The sequence below is a fragment of the Lepisosteus platostomus genome, chromosome 7 (assembly GCF_059453375.1).
Source record: "Lepisosteus platostomus isolate fLepPlt1 chromosome 7, fLepPlt1.hap1, whole genome shotgun sequence".
Classification (NCBI taxonomy): Eukaryota; Metazoa; Chordata; class Actinopteri; order Semionotiformes; family Lepisosteidae; genus Lepisosteus; species Lepisosteus platostomus.
In genome coordinates this window covers 16,128,332-16,154,730 of record NC_142617.1, presented here as the reverse complement: position 1 = coordinate 16,154,730, position 26,399 = coordinate 16,128,332, and the positions used below count along the sequence as shown (strand labels likewise).

At 37.8% G+C, this 26,399-nt stretch overlaps 2 protein-coding genes across 3 annotated transcripts in view; both read left to right on the top strand.

The window, feature by feature from the left end:
• Positions 1–2,288: 2,288 nt before the first annotated feature.
• Positions 2,289–17,299, top strand: fhdc4 (FH2 domain containing 4). The gene is made up of 11 exons (XM_088639496.1): positions 2,289–2,865; positions 7,496–7,557; positions 10,346–10,448; positions 10,605–10,690; positions 11,398–11,498; positions 12,966–13,036; positions 13,348–13,455; positions 13,826–13,896; positions 14,199–14,316; positions 15,038–15,202; positions 15,323–17,299. The coding sequence occupies exons 1-11, from the start codon at positions 2,449–2,451 to the stop codon at positions 16,733–16,735; spliced, it is 2,715 nt and encodes a 904-aa protein (XP_088495622.1). The 5' UTR covers positions 2,289–2,448; the 3' UTR covers positions 16,736–17,299.
• A 961-nt stretch (positions 17,300–18,260) lies between these two features.
• The window catches only part of LOC148658386 (tripartite motif-containing protein 2-like), a 46,885-nt gene continuing 38,746 nt past the window's right edge, over positions 18,261–26,399 (top strand). The window contains exons 1-2 of one of the 2 annotated variants that reach the window (XM_088639500.1): positions 20,585–20,834; positions 23,316–23,435. The gene's annotated coding sequence lies outside the window, so the exon portion shown is untranslated. Of the gene's footprint in view, positions 18,421–20,584; positions 20,835–23,315; positions 23,436–26,399 lie in introns of those variants that run through there. The other variant, XM_088639501.1, reaches the window with a different exon arrangement.

Genomic DNA, 26,399 nt, shown 5'->3' with positions numbered 1-26,399 from the left:
AAATTTATTTAGTCCTTTCATTTTGTGCAGTTTGTTCAGGAATGTGAACAAATGTCTCTCCATAGAGCTGAATTCCCATGGTATTTGAGTTGGCACACCTCACAAAAGTTGTAAGTTCTGAGGCACTGAGGTTGGAGACAGTGGTATTCTACTCTCACAGAAATAAAAGGAACTGCAAGCGAGCTTCAGATACTGAGACTATTCATGTCAAATAATCGAGATAAAATATGTGCACAGAGCTTCTGTTTATTCTGCTTCTAAAATCCTCTCTGTCTATAAAGGGGCTGTCACTCTGCCCTTATCCTGCAGAAAAATGGCTCAAGCAGTATCAATGTTGTTTCGGAATGAAGGTTGGATTGTAAAGTGAGATCTGGCAGGATGCAGAGAGAAAAATGAGATACTGTATTGCCAATACAATCTGAAATACCACATCTGATGAAGATAAACCAAGATGATCGCTTTTATTTACAGTTGCAAGAAAAAGTTTGTGAACCCTTTGGAATTACCTGGATTTCTGCTTTACTCATAAAAATGTGGTACTTCCAATCTCATGTCATTGATTGGAACACCTGACTCCAATTAGTTTTTGGAGAATTCATTAGCCTAGAGGTTCACATACTTTTGCCAGCCTGGACTATGAATGTTTAAATGTGTTTAATACTCTCAAGAAGTACAATTGTTTGTGTGTTATTAGTTTAAGCAGATTGTGTTGGTCTATTATTGTGACTTAGTTGAAGATCAGACCACATTTTTATGAATAATTAATGTAGAATTCCAGGTTATTCCAAAGGGTTCACAAACTTTTTCTTGCATTGTAAGTGTTCAGTACAACAGAAGAACTTATATTTAGAGTTCAGTAGCAGTTGCTTTTATCAGTTTTTTACAGTTGAGTTTGTTACTCATGAAATGCAGTAGTTACAAGGCAAACCAAAATGTTTTAAATCTAAACATTTATTACATCTATACAAAATAATTAAATTTAATCCAATTACTGGATTCATTAAAGGTTCACCTTTGAACCTGGCTAGAACACGTGTTAAAAAGTACTGTATGTGGGTCCCTTGGCAAGGATTCGGAATGTTTCAAAGATGATGGTGTTGTTGGTAGAAATTCTTAATGCTTCTTAATCTCCCTTCTTGTGGCCATAAGTACCATTTAGAGAGGAATATATTATCTCCACTTTTTGTTTTTCTGGTTAATGTAACAGATGATCACATCTGTTGGCTTTGGACAGTTCCTTTAAAGCTTATATAATATGCACACCCAGTCATCACTATGGAATTATGAACCTTAGAAGAGAAAGAAAGTTGTGGCCTCCTAAGTGCTGTAACCTTACGCTCATTCAACTACTCATCTGGGCTCTAAGATGATGTGTTCAAGCCTGGGTCATGACGCCCAGAGAGCAGGCTGCAGGTACAGGTATGTCATCCACAGGTAACTGACTCCAGAAGGGGTGATGTCATTCGCTGAGCATAAGTGGAATTCCTCAAAACATGGTACACAAATAGCCAAGCATTCCTGAATTTTGGTTGGGCTTGAACCAGCAAGGGTATCCTTGTTCAGATGTGACACACAGCTTTTGCTGCGAGTAACTGGGAAATTGCACATTTAGTAAGATAAGCTTTTCTCTTAAAATCAGTGCTAACTCTTGAAAGGCATTATGTTGACTGTCAAATATGGTTTAGTCTCATATTTCATTCTCTCTAGTTTTAAACAGAGCTGACTAACAACAATTAAAGCAATTCAAAATGCAAAGGGTATGTAACAGTAAAGTTTCAAATTTGGATTAAAAAAAGTATATCAAAGAGAAGAAGGAGAATTGTGGAGCCTGCTTTAAATTTAAAATTCTTTTTATCTTTGCAGGTTTTTCTGTTCCTTCTTTGGGACTGCTGTTGGACTGATAATTGGCACTTGGCCTGATTTGAAAAAAACCTCAACCATCCACTTTGGTTAGTAATTTTGTCTCCCTGTCCCTGGAAATACAAATTTCCTCCATAAGCGTTCTGCAGTGGATGGCCGTGTTGCCATGATGACTGCAGAGTATGCCTCTGACCATCCTCATCTTCCTTTGCCTCAACCATTGGATGGCCCAGGGCCCATGGTTTAGTCTCATATTTCATTCTCTCTAGTTTTAAACAGAGCTGACTAACAACAATTAAAGCAATTCAAAATGCAAAGGGTATGTAACAGTAAAGTTTCAAATTTGGATTAAAAAAAGTATATCAAAGAGAAGAAGGAGAATTGTGGAGCCTGCTTTAAATTTAAAATTCTTTTTATCTTTGCAGGTTTTTCTGTTCCTTCTTTGGGACTGCTGTTGGACTGATAATTGGCACTTGGCCTGATTTGAAAAAAACCTCAACCATCCACTTTGGTTAGTAATTTTGTCTCCCTGTCCCTGGAAATACAAATTTCCTCCATAAGCGTTCTGCAGTGGATGGCCGTGTTGCCATGATGACTGCAGAGTATGCCTCTGACCATCCTCATCTTCCTTTGCCTCAACCATTGGATGGCCCAGGGCCCATGGCCCCACCCACCCCACCTCCTCCTCCTCCCCCCCCCCCACCTCCTCCTCCTCCTCCTCCCCCCCCCCCTCCTCCTGCCTCGCCCCCCGGGAGTGGACCCTTAACCAGAAGCAAAAATCGGCGGTCCAAACTTCGGAACTTCAACTGGGACGCCATCCCTAGGCACAGTGTGATGGGGAAACGCAACATCTGGACATCCGAGAAAAAACTGGACGACTTCAAGCTGGACACCAAGCGGATGGATGAGCTGTTCAGCCAGAATGAGCAGGGGCAGCAAAGAGCGCGGGCCAGCTTGAGGAAGAGTGTGCGAGGATTGCCTGCCTCCACCCAGGGGATGGACCCAGTGAGTATTCCCCATGCCTGGGTCTCAAAGGGGAAGGTTGCCTGTTGTTGTACTGTAGATAATCAAGTGGCACCTGAAGATGGCTCAAGAGCAGAAATGTTGTGTTTCTCTTTTCTGGTTTACAGCATGGAATTAACCTTTACTTGATCCTTTGTAGTAGTGGTCAGCTGTACTTCATGTTGTCCATGAGCTTTTCCCCCCTCTCTTCTCCCTTTGTGAAGTGGACAGGGTCCCTGTTGATCCACTACCTTATCATGTATCAAATGCTGCATAAGAACTTATGTGCCATCTTTTTTCATATCTGATAAGTTAAGTTTTTAAACTACAGTATGATGCATTTTTAAGGCACATAATGGATTATGAGAAGCACTTTATGATGCTCCCCAGGGATTTGGCATCTCTTTACCAGGGCTTCATCTTTTGTTTCAAGGTCATGTGGGAATTTGAAGCTTTGCATACTGTACATGTAGTAAAGGTTAAACTCATGTTTTCAGAACAAAACATATCCTTTAATCCATAGACTCCCCCATCGCCATACCCTATTCCTTGTTTTCTGCCAATGGACCCCAGAAGACAGACATACAACGGTAAAATATAGTGCACTTAATAGCCGTCTTTGTTAGCAGCAACAATTCATGTCTTCATAGTGCTGGAACCACCAGCACTATGAATTGACCACATCCATTTCTCCAGCTGTGAAAGACTAACACTCATCCTAAAATGAGCCACATTCCAAATTGGCAGTAATCGCAGAACAAGGGAGGTTAAATTTCTAAGTTGGCAGAGCTAAATCTCCCACAGATCTTTCATAATGCAGAATGGAAAATTTCATACATGGTCATTTCCCTTTCCATGTAATTGGAGAAATTGTGCTATCCAAACTTGTCCCTTATCTCCTGGAGTGAGAGAGGGATCATAAAACTAAAAAATAAAAATTAAGCAAAGACACATATTCATTGTTTTTCTGTGGAAACACAATTCTGAAGATGATGTGGTAATTTACAATGAGGGTTTAGGTCATTACCTCTCCTTCATTTTGTTGTCATAATATAAGCACATAATATTGATCTACTTAAGTGGATGATTTTGATGGCTGCTTTTTCCCCCCAATTTGTAAGCCCTGTGAATAAAATAATGGAAAATGGTTATGCTCTTAAGAGTAAAACAAGCCTAACCTGGTTCATAAGTATTTTAATCCCTTACATAAATTAAGTAGAATTGAAAGTGAAATAATAGAAATCATACGAAGGAAAATACCTCTTGGAAAATTCTAGAAGGCAAATCTACTAGTGAGTGTTTTTCTACAGCTTAAACAAAATAGTTTCCACAGAGAGCCAGCTTGCCCTTTTGCTTTCAAGGTGAAAACGCTTACATTTTATTTAAAGGGATTAGTAATAATGAAATAGGCTAATTTCTTTTTTACCTTCGCTGTTAGGTGGGATTTGAACATGGTTATAAAATGAATTGTCCTTAGATTATTTTAATTTTTCAAAGGTTTTATGCCTGGAAATGGGATGAAATAACTTATTTCACTGGGTCCCTGGGTTCAATTAGGAACCTGGGGTGAAATCTTCATGCAGTTTGTAGGTTTTCTTTGTGTTTGCATGGGTTTTCACCGGTTTCTTTGGTTTCCTCCTACAGTCCAAAAACATACTGATGAAGTTAATTGCATTCTGGAAAAAACTGGCCCTAGTTTTTGTGTGTGCGTGTCTGCCCCTGCGATAGACTGTCCTGGGTGTATCCTGCCTTGTTCCCATCGAATAGGATGAAGCGGTTAGAAATGGACAGGTGTATATTTTCAGGACAGAAGTCAGAAATATGACACTCCTATTGAAATTCAGTAAAGAAGTATTTGGTTGCGTCGTCATTTTAGTTTCCCTGCAAGAGCTGTCTCTGCAAGTCTAGTCATGTTTAGGGTTTGTGCGAGGAGCTGAGCTGCAACTTTGTGGTAGTGCATTAATAAGATTTACTACTTGTTAAAAGGATATTTTTTTTTATTCATAAATGATTGTCACTTATTTATGACATTTTTTTTTAAGAACAAGAATTTCAGCAAAGGAGAAATGGCTTACAGTTTTCAGCAGCACTACAGTATGTGATCAAGCCCAGAGTGCATCTACACCTTCACACCCAAATGACTCATTATATCAAGCTTATAAAAAAAGATGCATGAATATTATTTAAAATTTGACTGCAAATTTATTTGGGATGCCAAATGCTTTCATTGTTTTTTTTTATTTTTGAAGACGTTTAAGGGTGGTTTTTACATGTTGCTTAAATAAAATGAAAAATATTAAGTTCTGTGTTTAATTCATATTTTAAAAGTATCAAAAGTAAAGAGTATGAAGTTTAAAAAGATTTGCAATCTTTTTTTTTCTGCAGGATGTCTTTTAAGCATTTAACATAGTGAAGATTTGTTTTACAGTGAATTTAATATCTAGAAACACTTGTGGCCTACAATTCAGATAATTAATGCACACATTATGTCGGCATCCTTCCCAAGATTCAGTATTTTCCTGTCAAGATGAGCACTCAGAAACTGAAATAAGTAAGATCCCTAGAAAACAGTGCTGTCAGTTTGCAATCGATCACAACACACTTTTTGTGGAGCAGCTAGACACTTCTAGACCAACACATTTAGACTTCCCTATCAGTATTAGCAAGATGTAAGTCCTGCCTTTCCAGATTGTGGCTGATCATCGATGGAATGCTTTGTTATAACTTCTTACCAGGTTAGAAAATCTGAAGACCCAAAACAATGAGCAACATTGCTCTGAAAGTTAGGCTTTCAACATATCGATGGCACAAAGGTATTATCTTAATATGCAGAGCTTTTTGGTTCCTTGCAGTATTTTTGTTAATGGTTTTCACCAGGCTTGACATTCGGCACGTTGAATCACCTCATTACCCATGCCCAATCAACAGCCTCATTAAAGAGGTGTTTAATGCTTGCACAATTCAGTTTTGAATGATCAATCAACAAAATGATACAAAAACCATTTAATCAGTATCCCAAATCCATCTACCATTTTTATAAAAAGTATTTTTATAAAAGCATAAAGAGCACATTAAGGTTAACGTGATGATTCATATATTTTGATTAATTTTCTTTTTTGTCCTTGGGTCCCATACTTTTTTTCAGAGTCATGAGGAAGATTTGTTCAAATAATATCAATAAAATTTTTTTGACCCTATGACAAAATCATTTCTCCTGTATAGAATTTCTGCATTTACTATTTTTGATTTAAAGGGAAGTACTGTAACATATCTCTGACCAAATATCCCATTTTTAGTTTTCTTCCGCTATTTAAAAGAGCTTGGAGAAGTTCTGTACCTTTGCATCATAATTTGAATAAGGACAAAATGTCTGTTACATGAGAAGAAACTAATATGCTGACAGGTTTGTAGTGCTCTTGTGCTATCTACTGTATGTATCCATAATGTACAGTAACCCTTATTAGAGGAACTAACTGCTGTGGTTTAGTCATACTCTTTCTAGAAGTGTTCTGAATTATTGTTTATTGAAATTAAAATGACTGTTATAGTTGTTCAGCTTTGTTTATGATACAGCAAGACAACATGCCTTCTCATTTTTAGCAAACCACAAATTTTTACACCTTAACCTTGAGGAGAAAAAGGAATTTGTACCTCTTCAAATAAAAACTGTAGATGCAGCTGAGCTGCAGAAATAATGGCGTGTTTTCTATAGGAAGAAAATACATTAATTATTTAACTGATTTCTACTTGAACCAGTTTCAACATTTAATATTTCTTACTTTGCGTTTCTTCACAGTGTAATTGAACTTATGTATTGAGTGAAAAAATAGATTTTAGTTGTTTGACACTGAATTTGGCCCCCTATTTCTTATTAGTTATGGTTTTTTATATTTTGTCGTCAAAATAACATTACTTTAAATAATTTAAAAGTATTTTTTAAAGAACTAAGGTCAGTTTTAGGTTTAATATTTTGATTCTATGGTGTTACTGTACCAAATTTGCTCACAGGTATATACTGTCAATAAGGTGAACTTGGAAAAAGCTCATATTAATGTGTGGATTCTGCAAATTATTTCTGCTTAATAAAACTTGTTATACAGTAAACTCTCTTTGTCACAATTATAGGTATCTCCCACCCAGGGCCTGGAGAACTACAGTGACTTCTGCTTTTATTCCAGCTTAGCCTTCAGCAACTACATTTAACCCTCTAGTTAGGCAAAAATAATGTGTTTTCAATCCACTACCAGAAGATGTCTGTTAGAATCTCTAGCATCAAAGTTAGTGCCCATTGTTTATGAAGTAATTAATGTGAGACTTGGTCATATCTTTGGAAATTATTTGAATGCAGACTGCACAAATATTCACTCTAACATTAACCTTAAACTAAGCCCTAAAATATGCTTTGACCTCTGCTGTGAAAATTGTTGTGGATCATGAACACTTACTGTTATGTGTTTCGGTGCAAGACTTCTTATATACATCATGTACAGTAGATGTTCAGCTGGTTAAGTAACTGCATTTAAACAAACCATGGCTTTTTTTTTTTACTGTCCTGTTCAATATTATTGTCAAATCGAACACTACCTGCTAATTGGTCTTGGAATGTACTTAAGGATGTCTTTTGCTCTTTCAGGTTTCAATTCTTAACTCCAAGAAGAGCATGAACATTGGGATCTTCCTAAAGCAGTTTAAAAGGTGAGCTGCAGGGGGGTGACAGGAGGCACACAGGCTACAGAACATGCATCAGTCTGCCTTATCCTCTTTCCTGAGGGTGCAGAGACGGCTCTCTTTACAAAAGCAGTTATGCTAGAAAAGCTCTGAGTAGTAGACATGCCGCAACAAGTTGATGTGACAAAAATACAGAACAGGTAATTCTGCTAGTTTTTCAATGAACACAAGCCTTGAGACATGTTTGAAAATCGCTCACATTCTTTAATCTCTGTCTTGCAGAAGTACAGTATTAACAGACTTAGTCTGTTAACCTGTGTGTACGTTCACTGTTTTTATCATCATCTCCTCAGGGCAAATCCTTAAGCAACAGCTCTTGCATAGGAACAAGTAATAGGTTTATTCCATGCTGAAAAAAAGAAGAAAGAGAACACAACGTTTCTCTGAAGAGAACACGTCAGGGCTGTGAAGATTAAAGATCTCTCCAAGCCCATTGTTTCTCATTTCACCTCTGACGGCCACGACCACTCTAATCTCTCCGTCTGTGTTCTCAAAGACGGTTTTCCGAGCTCATACATCAGAAAACTAAAATTATTCTGCAGCTAGGATCACACATTCTCCCTTCCCTTAACGACAGACTACTGTTCTTTTAAATTTTCTCCATTCATTGGAAGTTTCATATCACACCTCTCTGCACCCATTCCGACTTCACACCTCTTGATTGGCCTCTCTTTCTGTCCCCTGCTCCCGCCTCTCACTCCTCTTCCCTCCCAACCTTTGTTCTCTCGCTACTTTACCTTTGCCTACTGCCCTGTCTCTCTCACACCTGAAGAAGGCTCCACGGCCGAAACGTTGTGTTCTCTTTCTTCTTTTTTTCAGGATGGAATAAACCTATTACTTGTTCCTTTGCAGCCTACGCATGCTGACGCAGCTACCCACCTGAAGCTCTTGCTTATATTTATGTTTTGTCATAGTAATATTAAAACACATGTAATGAAAAGTTTCAGTTTCTAAGGATGAACATTAAACTTGACTTGCACAACAGAAGAGGATTGCAGTCAGTAATTGACACTGAGATGACAAAAAGTGTACATTCCAGGTCAGAGAAGAAACTACACTAAAAGCACATTTTAAAAGGAGGGACAGGCAGAGTTTATTTAAAGAAAAAATCACTGCAAACCGATTCTAAATGCTGTCAATAACTCTCAGCAGGCACTTTATGCAAAAGCAAACAAAATAATGTGAAGTAAAATTATTTTAAGAATCAGCAGGAATTCTGAATATAGTTGAGCCATATATCCAGATTACAGAGGGATATTTTGGACTATTATCCTTAGTCGGGTTTCACCTACAGTAGAAGCAGCTCACAGCTGGCTGACCATTGGAAACTGTACATGCTGTACTGTAGTCTTTGACCCCTCACCTAGGGTCTTAGAGGGGTCATATGGTGAGTTGAATCAAATTATTAATAGGGGTTTAGCAAAGTAGGAATTATAAAAAGATTTGGCGGGTTTGGCGACAGCCTGAACAGATTTCACAGTTTCAGAAAGGCCAGGATTGCAATGTCTTCTAGCAGTGTGGGTTACCTAGGCAGATGAGTCAGAAGAAATGGGTGATTTGCATGAAGGAACTGGAGCAGGGAAATATTTTTTACAGAGGTTGTGGTTTGCTCTAGGGAGATGAGTATGTTGCAAGCAGGGCGATGTCACAGGAATGGGATCAAATCCCCATGAGTAATTGGGAATAAAGCATTTTTTTCACAAGCTGCTTCCTGTGCTGAAATATAGTTTCAGGGCTGAAGAACACCTGATGTACTGTATGTGGAAACAAACATGATTCTGAAGAGCAATTACATAGTAATGTATTTAACCAGCAGGTACCTGGTCATGAATGTGAATAAGAAAAACTATCCCTCTTACTTACTGTATATCAATAATCTAGAGTTTGATGACTAGTTTGTAAAAGTAGTCATGTTTACTACAGCAAGCACTGTGCAAGCTTTAAACCAAATTTAAAAAGATTTAAATAAAATTCCAGACTGGGCAAACACCTTGAAGATGACATTTAATATTGTTACAGTATATTAAGTTTAAGGTTTTACATGTAGGAAAAACAAACTTAAAATGCAAACAAAATGATGGGATATATAGCTTAAAGTGTAGAACTTCAATGAAGGGATAATAAGTTCAGAACCTAAAAATAGTGGTGAAACCTCATTTCGAATGAATATTATGTATACTTTTATTCAGCGTGTTGTATAAAAGATATAGCTGTTCTACAATCAGTCCAGAGAACAGTCACCAGGGACACTTCAGGGCTAAAGAATGTATCCTGCACTGACAGGTTCAGCTTCTTCAGCCCTTTTAATCTTGATCAGGTAAGATTATGACGGGATCCGATTCCATCCATCTATCCATTTTCTAAGCGCCTCTCCCAAATCAGGGTCACATGAGGGTCGGCGCATGTCCCAGCAAGCAACAAGTGCAAGGCAGGGTACACCCTGGACACAGTGGGATATTTTTACAAGTATTCAAAAACCTCGACGGCACTGACATATTAAATGCAGTGGACTTCGGATTCAACACTGAAACAGGGTCTTGAGAAGTAGAAACTCTGTGGTGAAACATTTAAACCTCAAAGAGAATTTGGGGTGTGGAACAATCTACCCAGCCATGTCCCATGCCCTGGCTTCCTTTACAAAACAGCTGGATTGAATCCTGGGATCAATTAACTACTAACTGCTTAACGTGTTAGAAAGGCTGAATGACCTCTCATTTATTTTCTCTCAATAGTAATGTGTGTACTTCCTATACAGGCCTATCCAGGAGATTATAGAAGATATCAGGCAAGGCCACGGTGCAAAATACGGAGCAGGAAAACTACAGGAGCTCCGTAAACTCCTGCCTGAGGATGGAGAAGTAGGTCGACATTGTACTGTATGAAACAAGATTTCATAGATGTAAAATCCAGCTATTTTAATTTGGCCAAGGGGACCCCAAGAATACAAATGAATGTGATTCATTGTTTGTAGAAATAGAAGGAGTGTTATATAAGTAATGACAAAATCCTTTCAGGTGAAGAAGCTGCGTGCATTTGATGGTGACCAGACACAGCTTTCAGAAGCCGATCTGTTCATGGTGCAGTTAGTGCGGCTTTCCAGGTTAGTATCTCCTTTTGGTTCCCATTGCCCTGTACCAGTGTACAATTTGTTTACTTTAGCCTGCATTGGGAATTAAGTGACAAATAAGCCTTTGTCACAATGTATATTAATTCTTCAAAAGGGTGTCTTTGTCTATCTGAAAGATATTGTAAGCTCATACAGTATTTGTAGTTTTCACAGATTCAAATTCAAAGAATTACTGGTAACCCATTTAATATTGAATTCTCTTGTTGTTAGTGCTGTTATTTTCAGTGAACGTTCAAGGGTATAAATATTGCATTGTGTCCAAATAATGCATTGTTCTTTTCAATGTTAAGATCACTTTATCACTTTATTGGCAATATACAATTTCTTGTATTAGGAATTTGTCTTTTCACATACCCCAGCTTGCTCTCCATGAGACACACAGACAGGGAGAGAAGCTTGGGGTCAAAGCGCAGGGTCAGCCATTTATACGGCACCCCTGGAGCAGTTGGGAATAAGGGCCTTGCTCAGGGGCCCAGTGGGGTAGGATTCCTCTGCCGGCCGTGGGATACAAACCGGCAACCTTCCAGCCACAAGCACAGATACTTAGCCACAGAGCCACCACACCACCTTCTTAAGCACCTTCTTTTCTAATATGGTTATTTTGAAAAACAAAAATATGAAATGGTCAGTGCATAGATTTCATCTTGACATTTTTTTATATTCTATGCATCTGTCCACAGCTATCAGGAGCGCCTTCAGAGTCTAGTCCTGCGAGAGGAATTTTCCCCCTTCATACTCTCTATGAAACAGTCCATTTCTACCATGACCAAAGCTTCCACAGGTAACCTCTTATCTCCATCTGTTATGCATCTCAAATGCATCTTGATCAATTATTTAGGAAAATTGTTTTTAATACTTTTAGACATGTGCTTTCTGACATGGCTTGTACTGATCTTGCTCTGCTTTTGCTCAGTTTACTGCACGAGTTATTTGAGATTCTTTGTTTCATAGTCTTTGTATACTTGACTTTATAATTTTCTGTAGTATTAAATGTTAAGGTTATGAATGACCTACAGTACTGTACATGTCTGAGCAACATTAGGAGATAATTTAATCCAACTGGCTCATTTAATGATCCAAGGGTCTTATCCTGTTCTTGAAAGAAGCCAGGGTATTGGCTTCAACAGCATGGCTGATCATCTTGTTCTTCTTTGGTTATTGATTATACATGCAACTACATAGCTGAGTAAAATTTGTGAACCCATTAGATTGATCTGTATGCTCATATTGTAGACATAAAACATAATGAGATCATCATAAAAGTCTTAATAAAAGACTAAGATAACTTGATTAAATATTTGACAAAAAGAGACTAGATGTATTTTAATCATTAAATTAACAAAATGTTCCAACATTAAATATCCTTGTTACAATGCTGAATTCATAGTTCTGTCAAGCTGTCTAGGTCCAGAACTTCAAATGTTTGACTTGGTTTTCATCACACAGTATGTTTCTCATTGCAGTCTAAGATTCTAGTTTTGTGGATCATTCAGGTGATCTCTGGCAAGCCTGAGATGGGTGGCAGGTTTTTTTTCAAATTTTGTGGCTGTATTCCTATTAAAGTATTCCTGTTCATTCTTTCCTGATGTTTGAGGTATGAACATTGACATAAGGGGACTTTGGCAGGATGACTGGTCCTGGGTTTTCCATTTGTTTTATGACACTCTCCAGACTGAGCATCAACCACTCATCCAAATCAGTCTCTGTTTACTTATTACCCAATTATTGAAACACTTTATTCTAATTACGTCCTTTATTGTGCTACGTAGACTAGAGGTTCACTGATTTCACACACACTGATTCTTAATTATTCTTTTTTTCTGGCCTCTCCGTTAGGCCAGAATTAATGATTTATTGTTATTCATCGAGAAAACCTACTCTACTGAATGTCATTCACTACTCTGAAGGTTAATCTGACACATGCATTGAAGTAATACTTTTTTATATGGGTTTTTCAAATCTAGTCTTGCAAAATATCTGTATCTTTTCTTTCTCTCTGATTTTGCTCTTTGTAATCTTTTTACATAACCAAAGTTTTTGGTTGTTTTAAGCTGACAGGGTATATCTAGACTTTGGCATGTACAGTAATTGAAATTTCAGCAGAGAAGCAAATGAGAAGAGACAAGGTACAGTATATGCAGACCTGGGTTAGACTACCCTGGTTTAGAAAATAATGCAGAAAATGTTTTTTCAAGAATTGGCTCTGACCATCTAACCTCCTTTTAAATTTTGCCTCTTCTCTCTTCAGAGCTCATGGAGTGTGAAAACCTACACACAGTAATTCGTCTGGTCCTGAAGACGGGCAACTACATGAATGCTGTGAGTGCAGAGACTGAAGTTCAGGGATTGATCCTAAATGTCTCAGCACACAACTCTTACGAAAAACTTGTATTTCCAGCATAAACAAGAGATAGAGAATTCTAGTGAGTCTTGATGCCTGAAGCATTTTAAAATGATGACTTTTTTAATAGTACAGAATAGTTCTCCATTAAATCTCTCCAAATTACAATTTGACTTTGTGAGGATAGCTTTTGATAAAGCGAGCTTTCTGTCTCTTTTACTGATGTCTGTTCTGTTTGTCTTCCCTGTGTTGCCTCTGTCTGTGTGGGTATGGATGTCGGGTTGTATAGGGTGGCTATGCTGGCAGTGCTGTAGGATTCCGCATGACATCCCTTTTGAAGCTTGTGGACACAAAGGCAAACAAACCTGGAATGAACCTAATGCACTACGTAGTGATGGTAAGACAGAATCTGGGTTATACATTGCCCTGTAGCTATATTGAAAGTCTTTAATAACACAACAAATTACTTGTAACTCCTAGAATCCCTAGTAGTTTTAGTCTCTGTAGGTGTTCCCTGTTTCCTAACACTTTATTTCCTCATATCCTTGTCTGGATGTATTAAAACAAATTTGTTTTCCTGTTTGGTGGTGATTTCTTGAAATGTTAGGAACTGGGGTTGATCCTTTCTTATTTTAAAGAGGTGAATATTGTTCATGTTGCAGAGAATAATAGTCAGGAAGATGCCTAGGCTTGGCAAACAAAAAAAAACATTTTTCCATATGCATTTGATTGTATAATTTTCTTTTTGTTCTTTTACGTGGTCACAGCAAGCAAAGGAGATCGATGCAACTCTGCTAAAATTCCCCGAACAGCTCCAACACATTGGACCAGCATCTAGGTGAGGAAATGCACTGATATCTTCCAGAAAAAGGATCCAGAGATCTTTAAAGGGACAATATTGAAAATATCATAGGTAGAAGGCTTCTTTTAGCAATTAAAGAAAAGAAGATCTGTGGTAGTTGTACAGTACATTTCCTCTCTGCTACAGAATCTAGACATCTAGAAAATGAATTTACTTTTACTGCAAATAAACTGATTGGAAGTTTTTTTTTTCAAGTTTGATTAACATTTTCAAGTAATGTTGTATTTGGACCTGGAATGTGTAGAATTCCCTATACTGTATCTTTTGTTTATGCATAGGATTCTGAAACAGGAAGTAGAGGCAGAATTTCAAAAGGAAAAGAAGAAAGTGGCAGAAGTCAAGACAAATGTTACCAAACAAGATGATCTGAGAGAGCAGATGGAGTCCTTCCTGCAGGTGAATTCTCTCTATACTTCTCCACTCCAGAGAGTTTGTTAATTAGTATCTAATACAGGACTATAGTTGCAGTTTTTGTTAATTTGGCAGCATAGTAGATCAGGATGTGATTAAAGCCTTAAGAATTATTTCCAAACATGCCATACATAAATGCACAATATAAAATCAAAAGTACTGTAATGTACACTCCAGATGGGTATTACAGTATACTCTATTATCCCTGTCAGTTCTGAGCATCTCCATCATGCTCAAAATGCCTCAGTGTAAAAGATGAATGGCCTTAAATGGAGATGATCTTTTGAGTACTTTTTAAGGAAGCAATAAAGTATGTTTGTTCACAGTAATATGTGCAAGTGAGGTGTGGGTGGTGTCACTCAAAAAAACCTTTGAGATCATTCTAATATCTTTCCAGTGATGGAATTTGTAAACCAACATCTGTTGCTGAACATGTGAAGAACAAAGTTAAATATTTCCAAAATTCAGCAACCAATGTTAGTAGCATGAGAAACATTCTTCAGAGGTGAGATTCCTGCCAAATGTTGGCTTTCAGCCTATGGGATAATGAACCCAGAGATGGTGATTTTCCTCTGCCATTACATTTTGAAGTGTACTGTTCATGGACTTGATTGATGGATAAAGTGTAAAAATTGTTCAGAGCCTTGGCACAATAAAAAAGCATTGTGAATATGATGGGCACAGCATTGCATTTTGTCCTATTCAGGATGCAGAAGCTCAACTGGCAGAGGTGGAGACCTCCCTTCAGACCCTGAACTCAGTCAGCTGCTCTGTGGCCGAGTATTTCTGCGAGGACCCCAGCCAATTCAAACTGGAAGAGTGCTGCTCCATCTTCCACTCCTTCTGTGAGAAGTTTCTGCGAGCCATGCAGGTAATGTATAGGATCATCCATTTTAAAGAAAGAATGATAAACAGGAAGTTCTAAAGTTTACTCTGTGGTTCATGCGTGCAGCACTATTAACATCTTGTCTTTTTATGATCGTGTTTCTAGGAAAACCAGGAGCGTGAAGTAGCTGAGGTGAAGAGAAGGCAGCGTGAAAGACTGAACACTTCGGTTAAGCGCAAGTCCACAGCTACCTGTTCACACAGAGATAAAGATATGGAAGGTGTAGCCCTCGAGTCCATCTTAAACAGATTCCTTCAGAACAGGAGCTCTCGCCGCAAGCCTGGGTCTCCCTCTCCCACCGGAGGAAGCCTTCCAGAGATGATTCCGGCAAGTAAAGAGACGACCTCAACGGAAGGAAACAAATGCCCTTTTGAAGATGTGGAGATGCAAAAAGATAGAACAAATTCAGCCAATGACCCAGCCAGGAACTCTCAGCATGGGGAAGTTCCCCTTCTCAATGAAGAGGATGGAGATAAAGGTAAACAAAGTTTAGGCAGGGAGAGAGTTATGTCTATTGCTGATGTAGAGAGCAGGAAGGGCAACCGTTCAGCAAAAGACCATGAACACCAAAACCCTGCTCACTTGGCTGGAAACATTGTCGGCAGCCCTGCACACAAGAAGTCCTCGGGGGACATAAGGCAGGAGGAAGAAAATGAAGCTCAGCATATGCGAGAGGTGTCCCGCAAGGTTTTACACTATCAAAATAGCCGAGGCAGCTTATCATCGGGGGAGTATACTTTTGACCAGGCTGGGGTGTGCTCTCCAAATGGGACCACCACTTCGTCACGCTTTCGGGACTTCCAAGATGACAAACACAAAGCTTTGTCTGAGCAGACCGCAGATACAACAAACAAGATTATTCTCAGCCCTCCTGCCTGCCGTTTTAATCAAAAGAAACCACCCCCTGCTTTGTCCCGCCGCCACACACTCAATACAATGCCCACAGCCTGCATAGGTGAGAACAAGGAAGATGATCTCCGGCTGTTGTCTGGAAAGCCTGGCAAAACTCCACCTCCTCCGATGAAGTACATTGGAAAGATGAAGTCGGCTGATAACTGGCAGTTTTCCCAGAAGCTGGAAGAGATTTGTGCAAAACAACATGGTATCGGAGTACCTGAAGCTAATTTTCCCAAGCCAAAAAGTCCATCACACCAAATGACTGAGGTCACGGACCATCAGAGTACTTCAGCAAAAGAAAAGGAGAGGTTATCTTCAAACTCCCAAAAGGAAGATGCTCAGTTTCCTTCAAGCAAGCGAGTGGGGATTTTTAGGTCACGGAAACCGCAGGGCGAGCGGGACAAGGAGCGTGGCACAATCGAGTCCTCGTCTAGCTTCCGCCTGAGCGATTTCCTGCACAAGAGGTTCAGCCAGAAGACGAGTGAGGGCTCCATGAAGCCACCTGAAGTCGTCCGTGAACGCCAGGAGAACTCCAACATCTTCTCATTCTTCAAGCGCTTTAATGACAAGACAGTCAAATCCAGTATCAAGGAAGTGGACTATGAGGGCACGGACTTGTGACAACCGTCAAAGTAAACTTTGCATATTGCCAAATGACTGTATTTAAACTATAATATGGGGTGTTGATAATGAAATTTGGTTCGTGTTTACGTGACCATGACAGCCTGGTTTCAAGCAGGTGACTTTAACTGGCAGCCAGTTCAAGCCTGAAAAGCTTTATTTATAAACTAGTTTACATCTATTACTGGTAAATTATTTTGGATTTTTCTAAGTCTGTTATACTCATTTTGTTGAGCTGAAAAAAACATTTTTAAATTGGTGAGCATGCAATGTAAACATTAGTATAAAATATATATAAGTCCATAGAGGTTCATAACCAAGTTGTTTTTAGGTCCTGCTTTTCTCATCAAAGATGGCCCATGTGTGGTTTTAGAACTATTTACTTAAGCATGTTAATTTGAATTCTTTTGAACATCAGTGTTGAGCTTTCTCATTAGCCTTCAAATATTCGTAAGTGGACAAATCATAAGGGACTCAAGACAAAACCCCTTATAATACCTGCTTTTTTCTATCCCCGATTTTTTACACTATACGAATAAATAAAATATGGTTTTGAACCATTAATTTTGGCTGATTTTAGTCTATTTTATACATCTGTATCTTGTGACAAGACATGCACCCGGTAGGATTTTCTCAAGTTTAACAGTTTCTTTTGATTTTAGTTTTTTACTCCCCTTTTAATTATTGGTTATTACAATAGTGTTTTACAAAGCTAATCCCTGTAACAGCTCTACAAAACATCTAGTTATACACTCCTGCTATGAACCAGCCTATTCTTTTATTTTAGGACAATGCAACTTGTAGGTTTGACGGAGCTCAAACATGTTTGACTGGAGATACAGATCCCTGACCCTGTGAAATGTTTAGCTTCACCTAAACAAAACAAGTAGAACCAAGTGTTTTTTTTCTGTTGAAAATGTTATGGACTTGATGGCTTGTGTAAAACTGCACCAGCTATACATGTAAGACATGCACTCTACTGTGTAAGGGTGATTTCATTTGCAGTGCGTCACCTGGAATAGAAAGAGGTAAATTATATTTCTTCTTATGTAGTGAACAAAGTACTCTTTGGGGGGAAATGGGGTACCCTACAGACAGATAAAAGCAGCAAATTTAATTTGAAGTATTGTCCATCTGGTTTGTTTTTTTATGGCGGAGGGAAACAAACATAAAGAAAATGATAAATTCAGAAAAGTGATCAGAATGCATTGTGTGTTTCAGAATTCAAAGTGTAGTCCAGTCTGAAATGTAACCACAGAGTTCTGAGTGGGCCTGTGATGTACTGGATTCTATTTTGAGATCTTTTTTTTTTCCTTTCCGGTTTAGCTTTTCAATACGTGCAAGGTAAAAATGTTTACTGCCATGTGTTTTGATTTTGTGATTTGCAATGTTTGTTACACCTAGGCAGAAGACTGACTGCCAATTCGCCAATACCTGCACGGCTATCCTGAAAGCTTACACCTGTGTAGAGAAGAGCCAGAGGATCGACAGTATTAGAATAAAAGGAGTGGACATGCAATGTCTGTGGGACGATAAATGTAGTGTTCACATGCCTTCCCCAAGTCTGCAGACATCTGACCACTGACAGGTGTCGCTGTTGGCAGGAAGCTAAGTATCCATACTAGACTCTGCATGAAAGATTTTTATGGAAGAGCCCACAAGCTGTTCATCTTTTCCTTGCAACTGTAAGTAGGCTGTCTTTCTTTTGAAAAGGTTTCTATTTTCTGCCTGGGTTTGATTGAAGGTTTATTGGCATATACCTCCATATTTTTACTAAATGAAAATTCTCATAAATAGTGTGAGCTAATAGGGTGGTTTCTGCCCCTGAGTATAAGGTTGAATGACAGTCTGATGCTTGTTATGGCTGGTATGTTTACCTTATATTATTAGCTTAGTAGGAGACAGCACCTAATTCAATCACACATTTTCAAAAACCTGAAATATTCATGTCTGTTTACTTTTTCCAAACATGCTGTTTGGTTATGAAACAAAAGGAACTGTCATTGTTTTTCAGAAGGAGTAGGCAATTTCTCATTGATCCACACTACTTAGGTGAGAAAAGCTTCAGTTGAACACCATCTTGTGGGAACATTTTAAATGGAAAAAAAATGTGGAACCAGAGGAGAAGTCTATTTCGGGTTAAGAGTTAAAACAGGAGGGAGGCATTGATGCTCATGTAGCTGGTTTTATTTTCTCCCCTCATCTATTATTGCTGTTCCAACTCTTGTCTGTGCTGCTTTCTCTCACAGGGTCTTTTATTGTGAGAAATGAGAGAGAAAGAGAGAGGCCTTTGCTCAGTTGTCATAGAAACGGTGTTTATTTACAGAATGATCTCATCTTGCCTGTGTCGCAGTGAAATAACACCCCTTGGATCAGCCTACTTTGAACAGGCATCCTTTCAGTTTGTATTGCAGTTGGCCTTTTTCTGGAAACTTAAATGGGCCACAGTTGAAAGTGATGCTTGCTGAAGAGAAAGACAGACGTGTTCTCATTTAACACAAGTTCACATTTTCCAGGATCTTTTTAAAGCTGAAGCTCAGTATATTCTTGCCTAAGTGTCATTCTTGCATAACAAAACCATTAGCTTGAGTCAAAAGTGTAAGCTAAATTAAAATAGATGCTAGTTTACTGTGAAGAGTGCCTTTTGTAATTACTTTGTTGCTTTCTAACTACACTCACTCAGTTGAAGGTCTAGATCATCTTTAAGGTGAACAGGCAAAGCAACCAAATATGAAGAATCATTACTTGCTGGCTGATGTTTAGAGAACATAAAATCATTCTGTATCAAATCTTCCTTAAGTGGAATATTAAAGTCCTTTACCATTAGCCTGTAAGACATTTGAGTTGCAGTCAAACCAAGAAGGGATGTGTTCTATAACAGCTGCTTTATAAAACATTAACATGTACTCTAGTGTCACTGTCTTGAAGTCACTAACTTCTCTATTTGTGCTTTTGGGAGGATTTGTACATACTGTAGTTGTTTTATTAAGGAGTGAAGACTAAATTGGATTGCCACATGCTATTTATTACTTGGAAAGTTAACATAGTTAGAAGCTTGGTATTCCATCTGCTTTTGAAAAACACTGTTGTAAAGAACTTATTAGAAACAACGTATGCTTCAGATCATTCAGAAAATGAAATAAGTATATATAAATCTTGGAGCACGTTTTGGAAGCAAATTTCCTGAAGATTATGCTGAGGAATTTCTAGGTCTTCTGTGTCATGACAAGAAAGGTAGGCTGCAATACATATTGTGAAATTATTTACAGTACTATGGCTGTAGTAATTATTTTAAGTGTTTTCCTGTGGTCAGCCAAACTGTTAATCTACGGCAAATGAGACCTTAAAAAGCAAGATAGAATGTAAGGAGCCTCTCCATTTGACTACATTAACATGAAACATTTCCTTTCCAAACCTCTGTTTCTGATATTCCATGATCCTGAATATTTTTTCCAGCATCTTCCCACTTCTATGCATCTCAGTTAGTTTGAGCTATGTATTACAGTCTACAGTATATCTCACGGGCTCTTAAAGAACTCTCCTTCATGTAGTTCTGCATTGAGGGAGTCAGAACATATGTCTGATCCTAAAAATAATCCAGTGCTGTTAGATACATTTGCATGAATGTATTTTACGATAACACAGGTCATTGTGTATTAAACTATGTGCGTACATGTACGACTTGCAGGAATGTTTGGTGAGAGGTTATCCGAGAATCAACTGGTTCAGCACCCCAAGAGTTAAGAGTTTGGCCTTTAGTGCTCCACAGCACTACAATAGCTTGTTTTTCACTGCTCAGCTGAATCTTGTTAAGAGCCTCTCCACCCCGGAGCAAGAATAAAATGACTAAGGGATCTGTGAGTGTGAAGGGGAAAAGGGGTTAGAAGACGACGAAACTACAGAGAGGGTAGGGAAAAACTTAGATCTGGTAGGATGGACAGTGCTCCATGAGATCAAAATTAAGAGGCACTGTGGACTATAGGGGCAAGAGTCAAGCAGCTTGAAAGTAGTAAAAACAAAAGTGGGGAAGATAACATACAGAATGGCTTCTTGGGGTAGAAGGGAGAGGAGTGACTGACCCATCGTGTTGTTCATGCCGGTGAGTAGTGTTCAAGTGTTAAAGGGGATGGAGGGTAAGAAGAGAGGTCAGAGGGCAAGGGAAGAAAGACAACTTTAGTGAAATATGAATGTCAACCTGGCTGAAAGAGTTTGTTTCTTTGTTAGAGATATTTCAGTGTCTTCACAAGAAAAGGCCACTAAACTGACTGCTACATGGATTGAGCTTTTACATTGACATTTTTATCCATATTTTTGTAAAAGAAAATTGAAATATACAAATTATGCTACCCTAATAAAGGGCAAGAGGGCAATACAGAACATGGTTTTTAACTACAGGAAGCATTTCTGAGAAAAAGTTATCTGTATCTTGAGGAAGGCATTTTGAAGGTACTGTACACATTATACTGTATACAATAAACTGGCTTTTTCCCAGGAAACACAAATGTAAACTAAATCAAATTATTTAAACTTAAGAACCATAAAATATAAAATTGTCAAACATTTCAGAACACAGTGAACTTAGAGGTATTTGTGCAAAACAAGCATTACTGCTTTTGTTCATCTTCCACTCATTCGCTAGTACAGTAAAACATGCATTTGGTACTGTATATTAAGGGAAATTGAAGATTTGGATGTGAAATATCCCATATTTAAATAGGGGAGATAAACGTACATGTAATTATCACCAAGGCATAATGAAAATACTTATGGTGAAAACCAGTAGTGTTTTAAACTGGCTTTTAGTCCTGAAATACTTTTATGTGTTTACTATTAACCGAATGCTGTTTGAGACCTTTGATTATTTTGCGGCTTTTAACATACCTCCACTAGATGGCAGTGTGAAAACACTTTCTTCGTAACAAACGTGACTTGGATGTTTTTCCGTTTAAACTTTTCACAGACTAAGGTTTATTGTGTAGTTTACTTAGGGGTAAATGGGGACTATGTATACAGGCAATTCTCTTATACAACTTAAGCAAATTGGATATTTAATTCATTTTTGTGGCATTTTTGTATGTGTTTATACATTTATGAAAGTGAGGTGTATTATAAAAGCACGTAGAATTATACAATAATATATAAACTTTCACAGAAATGGTGACTTTGTTTTTTTCAGACCACCAGGTTCCTGGTGCAAATGAACTGCCATGCAATTTGATCATTTTTTTGTAGGAAAAAAAACAATAGTTTCAGATTGCCTTGAGATACATCTTTAAACATGTACTATACATGCCACTGCTGTTAACATGTCTAAGATCTGATGCTACATGTTTCAATACCCTATAGTTCCTTTGTAGGAATATACTAGGAATACTAGTACCAGGAATGTAGTGTAAAGCGAATGCTATTTTTGCTGAAATAACCTTTCATGTCATTAGCTTTTAGAGCTGCTGACTAAAATAAGAGGTGTTAGTGGGGCCAGCAGGGGGTGCTCACCCTGCGGTCCATGTGGGTCCTAATGCCCCAGTATAGTGACGGGGACACTATACTGTAAACAGGCGCCGTCCTTCGGATGAGACGTAAAACCGAGGTCCTGACTCTCTGTGGTCATTAAAAATCCCAGGGTGTTTCTCGAAAAGAGTAGGGGTGTAACCCCGGCGTCCTGGCCAAATTTCCCATTGGCCCTTACCAATCATGGCCTCCTAATAATCCCCATCTATGAATTGGCTACATTACTCTGCTCTCCTCCCCACTGATAGCTGATGTGTGGTGAGCGTTCTGGCGCACTATGGCTGCCGTCGCATCATCCAGGTGGGTGCTGCACATTGGTGGTGGTGGAGGGGAGTCCCCATTACCTGTAAAGCGCTTTGAGTGGAGTGTCCAGAAAAGCGCTATATAAGTGTAAGCTATTATTATTATTATTATTATTATTATTAAAATAAAGGTCTCTTGGATGATCTGAAAATTCAGAAACTTGGAGACTTCAAATACAGTGGCTGTGACAATTGTTTTTATACCATCCTCTGCCACAAGATGTCGCCATGAAGAACTTGTCTGCTCAATGGTGAAGCAGTGCACTGTACATAAATAATAATAATAATTATAATAATAATTAATAATAATAATAATAATTGCTTACACTTATATAGCGCTTTTCTGGACACTCCACTCAAAGCGCTTTACAGGTAATGGGGACTCCCCTCCACCACCACCAATGTACTTTATCAAATTTATGATAAAATTTATGATACTTTATATCATAAAGTACTGTACACAGCAATTGAGTACGTTAACTGACTCCTGGAGCTAGAAGCAGTATAATTAAAAATATGAAATATAACATGTTTACTTCAGGAGCAAATATTTCTGTGACTAAAGGAAGATCATGATAGTAACACAAAATAGTTCAAGGAAATTAATATGCTGCATGAAATGTCATTATACTCTAATGCCTTATTCTTAAAGAAAGGCAGATACAAAAGATCATAGGTTTTAAAGCGTTCTCATCCATGCTGGGCAAATTTTTTTTATGTGCATGGTAATATCTTCTTCATGGTCTCAAAGGTGTTCTGTTATTTAGGTTGCATATTACCCCCATTGGTGTGTGTGATTGAATTCACAAAGAAGAAGTATCAGGACAGTTCTTTCAGGAAAAAAGGTGATTGTAAAGTCTAGCTGGAAATAAGGACAGGATGGCTTGGTAAGTATGACTTTTCTTTTCTAAATGAATGTAATGTTGCTGATTTCTTTATTCTCCAGGCTAGTCTAATCTAATCTGCCTTCAGATGACAAAGTATGCCTGACAGTTCAAGGAGCTATAGTCAGAATAGGATATACTGTACGCTCTTTATTGTAATTCCTGTGGAAAACTAAATTCTATACCTACTGTAGTTTTACTTGTTATATATTTACTGGACAAAATTAAGGAACACACTGCCAAGTTTCTTGCTATATACAGAAGCCCCAGTTCTCTAGAACAGACCTTGGCTTATATTCTGCAAGGTTCTGGAATTTTAGTGGCCTAATCCAAATCCATTCTTTTACCAGAGCGTTTTCAATTGAGGCTGTGATGTGGATGATGGTGTGTGAATAGACTGAACTGTCTATTTCACCTCTTAAAAATAGGATGAAAATCTAGGGATTGTTCTGGCCAAGTAAGGTGAAGAAAGGTCTGTCTTATGTTTGTCAAGCCTACCTGACAGGTACAATAGGACAGCTTTAGATCATTAGGTAATAGTTTCACAGGGTCTTACTGGTATTTTGACTGAGGGCAAGTTCTTTAATGCTCTGTCCTGGAGTAACAGAATTGTAAGCACATCACTGTCAACTTTCTTTCATCTGTGGGTAGCCCTTTTTTAAAAATCAGAAATGTGCAAACCTGAAGCAAAACTAAATTGAGATTGTTTCCCTGTACACATTTGGATTCAATTCACATAGTCATTAAATACAGTCTGTGGAATATTTAGGCTCTTATTTTGTATTTCTTATTTATTTTTATTATTTCTTTGAGGACAACGTGAACAATGCACAATGTATTGATTTTGCTGCACAGTGTAGCATTGCCCTACAGCGGTAAATTATACTGATGGCTAAACAGTATATTACACTAAATGTAATCTCAATGCCTGTTTGTGTAGGCCTCCATCCATGTGAGTTCTCCAGACATATACTGTATTAGCTCTGTTGCAGTCACTGTTCTTCTTAAGTTATAATTGAGCTAATTTACAGTACTTTCTTAATAAACAGCAAAAAAATCAATTTAATTCTCCTTTTAATGGTCTTTGAAACATCTCCTGCTTTAGAACCGGTTTTTCAGAATCTGAGCCGTAGGTGGAGATTGTAAGCTAACTGTCCAGATAATGACGCAAGCAGTCTTTATTCCTGCCAACTGCTGAAATAACATTTTATCCAACAAAATATTTTGTCCTAATTAAGACTGGAAACTGATTTCAAAGTTCCGTCTTTTGTAAAAATGAAATCATTAAAAAAATATGGATTATATAATATGTTAGCACAATATTTTAGGGGGGAAAAATAAACTTTAAGCGTTATAAAAGGCAAGTGTCTCAAAACAATTTTGGTACCAATATTTTTCCTTGCCTTTTCAAACATAACAGTTGTGAAGTGCCTTTGTGATATCTTTAAAAATGTTCAGTTTATCACTCAGTAATTTTTTTCCACATTGTACGTTGCTGTTTAACTTGGCAGGATCTAAGTAAACATAAGCAGCTCTTTGCTTTAAGAGAAAGTTATTTAGCTTATTTTACTGTTTGAGGCAAGCCTAAAGCATGTTTTAATACCCACTCTTGTGTTTTTTTTTTGCTTGATACATTTAACAAAACATTTTTAAAAAGTGACTATATCAAAACATTTTGAAAATGTGTTACACAAAAGTGGGGATTTATTGACATTATTGAAAATCATGATTTTACAACTATTCTGATGCTCGTGCAAGTTGTCTGTCTCTGTAGACTTGATTCTTCCTTATTTATATTTCAGAAAGTTAAAAATGTTATTTTTTAAATCTTATTCTTTTGCTCAAGAGTAAAAGGTAGTTAAAAAAATAAAACACTTTATACATAAACTTTTTAATTCTTACTACTATTTCTGCTCTTTTTGTCCTCATTCAGATGATGCAATTTGGAAGACGCTATTATCCAAGACATTAGTGTTATCTGTGCACCAGTAGCCTCTGCTGCTGAGTTGCTTAAGATCATTATTGAACTAATGCAAGGAGTCTTATAATGAGTCAGGAACACCCTGTTAACCATAAACCAGTAGATCACCCCATACAGCAAGAAAATAATGAAAAATTGGGTAGGATTTTAAAATGCTTTTGAGGAAATAGTAATAAGTGTTATCTGCTTGAACACATTGAATCTGTGCCACTTTTCTGTTCATTCAGTGTAAGTTTAAGTAGCATTTGTGATTTGCTGTGACAAGAGTTTGCTTTATTTCATCTATAGATAGCCCATAGCTTTGTAGGTTTACATTTCTAACCTCGAAAACAGTAATTTTGCTTCCATAGAATGCATGGCACACTTTTAGAAGTTGTGTGGGAGAGCAAAAGAAAATTTAAGAGTGTTTAAATGTTGAACGTTTTGAAAGTGAGAGATGATATTGGCTGACAACCCTTGTTGTCTAATGTGTAGGCAGTACTGAAGTTGAGCCATGCATGAACTCTGTGGGAAGAGAACTTTCTCAATTGCAAGGTCTAATTCCAAAGCTGTGTTATTGTCTTTAAAGATTAGCCTTTGTAATGCTGCTTTGCTTTGTGTTTCTTAGTCCTGCAACACAAGATGCTGAATTTACTCTGCAGTTAAAAAGAGATTTGTAAGAAAGGAACAAGGTTAGAAGATGCACCTTCTTTTATTTCCGAATTGTGAGACTAATGTTTTTGCTTGGAACAACTGAGCATGTGTGAATCAGGAATTTCAGCTTTTAGAGGCTGTGCAGATCAGAGCATGATTCCTAAAAGAGAGATTTATATAGAACAGTGGTATCTCGATCTGGCCTGATTTGTTCTATGCTATGCAGAATAATATGAACTCTTCTAACAAAAATACTGCAAATTACTGGCAGATGTGCTTCTTTTGAAACCTGTTTTACGATGTAGCAAAAAAGCTTTCAAAAATTGGTAGAGCGATCAAAAAAAGGTCTTTAT